We start from the raw sequence: 7,346 nt of genomic DNA on the forward strand, positions 1-7,346 counted from the left end.
GAAAGTAACAAACGGGATCTATTATTATCTTTTACTGTCTATGATTATTATCGATGAACATGCAATATGTGGCCAGAAGATGGCAGTGTGGCAAAGAAATTAAATTCCTACAGCAAAACATGACGTTACAAAGTGGGAGGGGCATACTGGCTGCAAAGTTGTTTTTGATTGGTGAGATATGATGTTGTTCATAGTCACGTGGTAAAGGCAGAAAGACGATTCAGTTTCTTTTTCACTTTTTGCATTACACCATAGGACAAGAAACAGGAAATAATAATACAGTGTAATATTAATTAATAATTTCTCTTAAGTTTTAAATCGAAAAGGGTTTTGAAAAAGCGTCATTAAAGTGGCAGCAAAATTGACTAGACAGTATATGAAATAGTGATATATATATGAAATATTCGAATGATGGTGTTATATTTTATTCTCACCACGTTGTTGTTGTTTTTAACGGAATTTTAACAGCCGTTAAGTCAGTTGCAGCCAGTGGCCAGCGGAGGGCAGCAACACTCCGCTAATCTCTCCAAACCCCGATTAAACTTCAGCGGTGCTCCACCGTTTCAGAGAACGAGTCCGCGATCGAGCGCCTTCACTGAGGCGGCGATGATGATGATGATGATGAGTAGGATGAAGATTGTGATGAAGGATCTGACAGGGCTGAGAGCGCGTGACGGAGCCGTCTGGCTTCCTGTCGCCGCGTGATGACGTCGGCCGGCTCCCTGCATTGTTTTGAGTCGGAATATTTTTCTTCTGTAAAATTCCTGAATAAAACGCGCGAAAAACACATTAAAGACGCAATTTTTCACCCGATTCCAGCCTCAGCTCAAACTACAGGTGAGATGATTGATGTCTGGCTGGCTTTGCATCATTGGAATGCATCGCTTAGATTATGAGTCTTTACTGTCTTCTGGTCGATCCTCTAGAAAGTACTGTGTTTGTACTGTAGTATAATACCAGGAGACTAAATCATTTTTATATCAATTTACTATAGTAACGTTACTTAAAATAAGAATAAAAATGAAGATATCATCATAGTACATGTCCAAAAAAAACATGGTAGTAATGCTGGTACTGTATGCATAAAACCACTGCAATGTTAATTTTAGTCAAATTAAATTTTAGTAACGTAAATTATATTTATATAATTTATATTATGTAATATATATATATATATATATATATATATATATATATATATGTGTGTGTGTGTGTGCGCGCGCGCGCGATGTATATATAACGTTACATTGTTATTTAAATATATAAAACCATTATCATCTTATTTATCTTATATAGCTTATTAAGCTAAATAAGATCTATATATGTGTGTGTGTGTGTGTGTGTTTGTGTGTTTGTGTGTGATATGTGTATACATAATTATTTTATATAGTAATAAAGAAATTTGTATATGTTTACAGGAACACATTTTTTGACATAACAAATAATTTAGTTTTTATGAACTTTAATAAATTGTATATTTTATTTATGTAGATGTTTTATTATGTAACAGAATGCACATAAATATATAAAACATTTTATGTCTTTTTTTAATCTATTTTATTTGTATATCTTATTTACATTTCGCATATGTTTAACCATGTCTATGTTTAAGTTGTACTCATGATGAGTATAATATACTCAAGCGAGTATAATAACTTAAAAAAAGAGAAACTTATAGTAGTATGCATGTTATCAACTAACATAATTACAATCAAATATTGTACATGTGCATATATAGTTTAATTAGGGTAGCTCTGAATTATTTTTAAATGTTGAGTCCAGTCATGTTCTCTTTTTTTACATCACTGCTCAATGTGTAACTAAAGGTCAGAGGTCATGGAGGAGCAGAGCGGGTCACCAGGGGCCAACACAGACAACAGCAGCCAGCGTAACGGAGAGGAGGTGAGCAGATCATGTGATCGCTGAGCTTCGCACAGGTGGAGCGATGTTCATGTGAATGGTGTTTATGACAGAAACCTCGCAGGAGCAGCTGGACCAAAGGCAGGAGGAGGAAGAAGCCCCTGAAGGACAGTAATGCCCCCAAAGCCCCGCTAACAGGATACGTGCGCTTCATGAACGAGCGCCGCGAGCAGCTGAGGGCGGAGAGACCAGACGTGCCTTTCCCAGAGATCACCAGGATGCTTGGGAATGAGTGGAGCAAACTGCCTCCGGAAGAGAAACAGGTCAGGATACACACGTGTGTTAAAGATAAAGTTTAAAACCTCTGTGGAGACTGACATCACTCTCTGTCTCGTTCTGTGTCAGCGGTATCTGGATGAAGCGGACAAAGACAAGGAGCGCTACATGAGAGAACTGGAGCAGTATCAGAAGACTGAAGCCTATAAACACTTCAGCAGGAAGGTGCAAGAGAAACAGAAAGGAAAGAGACACAGAGGAGGTGCGAACACAGGCAATCTAAGGCACAGTCCTAAAGAACTGTTGGCAGGTGAATTTAGACAAAGCTGTAGAGAAGAGTGGCAGTCAGGTAACTGTAAAGCAATGCGGAGCAGGATTGTGGACCAGTGAGGTTTCACAGAAGGTGCTGCTACACAGTAAAGCAAAAATAGAAATGAAGAGACTGACAAAATGTGCAGCATCGCAAATCACTTGTCTCATCTAAAATTCCTCTCTCGCACTCTTTATCAGATGCTGGAAGGCAGGCGCCTGGTGAATCGCTTCATGAGGTAAAATATCAATACCTAGCCCACACAGAGTCTGCACTTTATTTTCAGGTCAAAGAAAACCTGGAATTAACAGATCGCTTCAGTTTTCAAGTCTGGAAATGTTATGGGAAAATGAAAATAAAGAGGTCAAATCTTAAATCTTTAGTCGACATCGGGGTTTATATTTTATATGTTTCTATATTATTCTGAAATATTTAATTTGCCATTTTTGTACAATGATTATTTATATATTACATAATCGCAAAAGACTGGAAAAATCATGGCAAATTACTTTTATTTATTTTTTAATGAATTTTTTTCATTTTTATTTATTTAAAAAGTACAATACTAACTAAAAAAATAATTCGTAAATAATTTTTTTACATTTTATAAAGTTATTTTAATGAAACGTTTAAGTAATCATAAACTTATGGAATGTGACTAGAAAAGTCACAGAAATTAATAAAACTTAAAGTCTTGGAAAATTGGAATATAACTATTTTTATTTTTCTGAAATATTTAATTAGCTATGATTTTATAAATGTAAAATTATTTTAATCTTAACCTACTGAAAAAAATGTAAATTAATAAAATGGTAAAAAAAAAGTAATTGGAAAGTCATGGAAAACTCAATAAAAGTAAAATGTTATATAAAATTTCATGAAAATATTTTTATGAAATTATCTATTAACCACAAAACTAATAACAATCATGGATATTTTTTTTTATCTTAAATTATTCAAGGCAAGGCAATTACTATTATATACCTATTTAAACATATTTCCACAGGGTTTTACTATTTTAATTTAATGTTTTTATTTCTATTAATTTCCAGTAAAAAACAAATATATATATATATATATATATATATATATATATATATATATATATATATATATATATATATATATATATATATATAAAATATATAATAGGTTATGCTCCTTATAAAATTATCCAATAATAACAATCAACTGGAAAATAGATTTGTGTAGGTCAAAGTGGGTATTTAAATTTGTGTTAAATAGTGTTGAGTTTACTACACTGTTATTGTTAGCTGAAACATGATAATTTTAGCCAAATTATTTCACTAACAATCTTGCTAATGGCAGAGGAAATGAGGAACATTGTAATTCTGCGGGTGCAGACTGTGAGAGGGTCTATCTACGACTAATCTAAGGCAGTTTGAGCAATGATTTCATTCTGTCCTCAAAGTAAATGAAGTCTGTCTCTCAGAAGGATCTGGGGATAAAGGACCGCTCCGTGTTTGATATTCCCATCTTCACTGAAGAGTTTCTGAATCACAGTAAAGGTGAGAGCGGAGTGCTGCTGAATGTGTGTGTCTGTGTGTAATGGTGGGATGCACGCTCGTTGATTGTGTGTGTGTTGTAGCGCGTGAGGCTGAACTGCGGCAGCTGAGAAAGACCAATATGGAGTATGAGGAGCGTAACGCAGCGCTGCAGAAGCATGTGGAGAGCATGCGCTCGGCCGTGGAGCGTCTGGAAGGAGACGTGCAGCAGGAACGAACACGAAACGGCCTCCTGCAGCAGCACCTGGACACCCTGCGCTCGGCCCTCACACACAGCTTCTCTACCGTCCCCCTGCCCGGTGAGACACACACACACACACACACACACACACACACTCGCAGAGCTCACTGAGAACACCTCGACCAGCTGGGTTCATCTGAGCAGTCTGATTCACTTTAGAGATTTCGTTTTTGTTTGAATTGCTTCAGTGATTCAGTTCATTTGAGTCATGATTCAGTTGTGTTAGAGAAATACTCGATTCCTATATAAATGATAAATGTCTGTTCGGTCACATTTGAGCAACTGATATCCTTGCTGAATAATGATAAAAACATATATTAAAAATTAAGATTAAAATTAAGATTGTGATTTATGTAAAGCACTTTGAATAACCATTGTGTAAGAAATGCACTTTATAAATAAACTTGCCTTGCCTTTTAAAAATATATATTATAAATATAATGCATTTTCAACAAAATACTTTCAGTAAAAATCAGTCAAAAATGATTTGGTTTATGGTTCTGTCATTGAACTTGCTTTGTTATATTCCTAAATAAGTTTCTCAATTGTATTTGTTTGGTCTATACAAACTTTATGATCCTAAATCTTAAAAATAAGAGACTAGAAGGAGGTTTCATCTGTGAATCAGATGATGTAATGATAAAATCCTTAGGAACAGAAACAGAAATTCAAACAGAAAGTGCTATATCATGGCAATAAAAGCTCTCTGTTTCTATTTCTAAGAAGGATGTTTCATCTATGAATCAGATGTTACTATTAGGTTTACTTTTCCTGACAGTCTGTTTCCCGTGTGCCTGCAGGCAGCGGCGAGACTCCCACACTTGATTCCATCGACTCTTACATGAAGAAGCTTCACGGCATCATTCTGTCCAGCCCACAGGAGAACCAGCACCTGATCAGCACCGTCAGGGATGTGGTCAACCGCCTCGACAGGTAGCTTCAACCACACTACTCCTGCTTTCTGTCTGGATAATAACCAGAGTGTGATAATGCACTGCTCTGATTCGCCTGCAGGTAATTGAGAGGCCCCGCCCCTCACGCAGTAGCCCCTCCTCCTTTCCTGCTATGACCACATTTTGTGGCAAGCAAATATTCAATTGCTCCCTGTTATTTATTTTTTTACAATATCGTTTTTATCTGCTCATTTTTTATTTTATTTTTTTATTTAGCAATTCACATTTGCCATGCATTCCTGACACTTTATAAAATTTACACACAAAAAAAAAACATTATTTTAGCAAAGGTGTGGTTCATCTGCATGTGTACATGTTCTTTTGTTTTTAAGCTCAATTTTATACTTGTAATTTCTTTCTTGTTACGTAAGAAAGTGAAATGTTGTATTCGTGAGACGAGAGTAGCTTGTGTCTTGGTGCTGGAGTTTCTGAATTCCCTGTATGTTCGCCACATTTGAAGAATTCAATAAAGCTAATGTATGAAGATATTGATGAGTGTCTGACTCTTGCCATTAATTAATTTGATTTTGTTCCTTCTGGGAGGGAGCGCTTGAGACAGCAGTGTTCTAGTTTTCTGAGCTGCACACACTCTGGAAGGCTGCTGCTGAACAGCTGTAACCCAGTTGGGGCATAACAGGTGTGAATTAATTAAGGGAAATATTAATAAAACCGATGTCTGGGGTGAGGTTACGGGTGACTCTGGTGTTTTTATTTAATGCAAGAGTGCTGTATAAACTAGTATAAACTAGCAGACTCACAGTAATGAGCAGGAAGATAATATTGACCAATATCATTGATCATGTGAACTTCAAATATGAAACCATTTAAAATTCTGCTGGAAAACAACTACAACTGACATTATTCAGCTCAATTCCGTTTAGAATGAAAGCTTGTTTCCGCAATGGAATAAAAGATTAAAAAATTAGCAGTTAACTTTTTTATCTTTTATTTCATTGCGGAATATCGTTAAATTCCTTTTTTTTTTCTCGTAATTCTGAGGGAAAAAAGTCAGAATTGCTAGATATAAATGCAATTGATTTCTTCAAAGGTTTACTTTTTTAAATGTTTACTTTTGTCCTTTAAAATCTTCATAATTTCTCAGCTGTTGTTGTTGGCAACTCTAGGAGGAATTCATAATTTTGAGAATGGCTACAGCTGCACTGGCAGTTCTGGGACCTGTGTAATTTCCTATTTGTTGTCACGTCCATTTCCTGTCAGACAGCAGGACTTCCTGTCATCCGTCAGCAATGGAGTGCAAGGCATCCGTTGCACAGGAAGGTCAGATGAACTAACTTCCTTTTAAACCTTGTGTCCTTCACGCTCTAAAATTAAATGTTAAAGGCATAGTTCATAAAAAAAAAATAGAATTTTAAATTGTCATCATTTACATCATTTTCTGTTGTTCAGAACTCTTATGTAGAAAAATGTGGTGCATGTCTGATTTGTGCACAGCTAATTCATTTGAACTGGATCTTGTCAGTGAATCAGTTTATCACAAAACCAGTTTGAATGATTCATTTGTGAATCAGACTCTGGTTCTAAAGTTCAACTTACTGACTCAGTGATTACCAAAAAAATTTAAATAAACTAAATTTTCACCAGTGCTCTAGTATATTTCAAAACCCTTTGAATATAGTTGTATGGACTACCTTTATTACCTTTAGAATTTTTGCATCTTAAAAAAAAAAAAAACACCTTGAATCTCTGGTCCCCCATTGCTTGCAATTAAAAAGGACAGAACTATGTATATGCATTTAAAAATCTCTTTTTGTGTTCCCCAGAAAAACCCAATAGGGATCTTGGTTTTGTAACAGCATGCCATTTTTGGTAAACTTTTCCTTTAAACTCTCATGTTTAAAAACCATGGAATCGTCTCCTTTCTTTCTCTTTCTCCGAAAGGGAAAAGTGACGGCTGATCTTAGTCTTTCTGTTTGAGCTCAGAGATCCAGCTGAATGCAAGAACTCATAATCATATCATAAAATGAGACTCCCTTTCCCCTCAAGATGTTTTTTCATTTCCTCAAATGAGAGAGACGACATATTAAAGAGGATAGGAGAGGAGAGGAGAGGGGATTCGTCAGGGTTAGGATGTGGCGAGTGTGAGTCATGAGATGTGGAGCTCATTTCCTGTCTCTTATACTGAAACATCCACCCTGAACCCGCAGACAATGGAGTCACAC

At 35.8% G+C, this 7,346-nt stretch overlaps 1 protein-coding gene across 2 annotated transcripts; it reads left to right on the forward strand.

The window, feature by feature from the left end:
* The first annotated feature begins 687 nt into the window (after window positions 1-687).
* LOC113084568 (high mobility group protein 20A-like) lies at window positions 688-5,654 on the forward strand. 2 transcript variants are annotated; one of them, XM_026254901.1, is made up of 9 exons: window positions 688-837; window positions 1,827-1,902; window positions 1,974-2,183; window positions 2,266-2,398; window positions 2,647-2,684; window positions 3,900-3,975; window positions 4,056-4,271; window positions 5,014-5,146; window positions 5,228-5,654. In XM_026254901.1, exons 2-9 carry the CDS (start codon window positions 1,837-1,839, stop codon window positions 5,229-5,231), a joined length of 876 nt encoding a protein of 291 aa, XP_026110686.1. In that variant the 5' UTR covers window positions 688-837; window positions 1,827-1,836; the 3' UTR covers window positions 5,232-5,654. The 2 variants fall into 2 exon arrangements, with proteins under 2 accessions (XP_026110686.1, XP_026110684.1); XM_026254899.1 differs by having other exon boundaries at window positions 5,014-5,654.
* Window positions 5,655-7,346: the final 1,692 nt, after the last annotated feature.

This window comes from Carassius auratus, unplaced genomic scaffold (assembly GCF_003368295.1).
Source record: "Carassius auratus strain Wakin unplaced genomic scaffold, ASM336829v1 scaf_tig00040284, whole genome shotgun sequence".
NCBI classification, from domain to species: domain Eukaryota; kingdom Metazoa; phylum Chordata; class Actinopteri; order Cypriniformes; family Cyprinidae; genus Carassius; species Carassius auratus.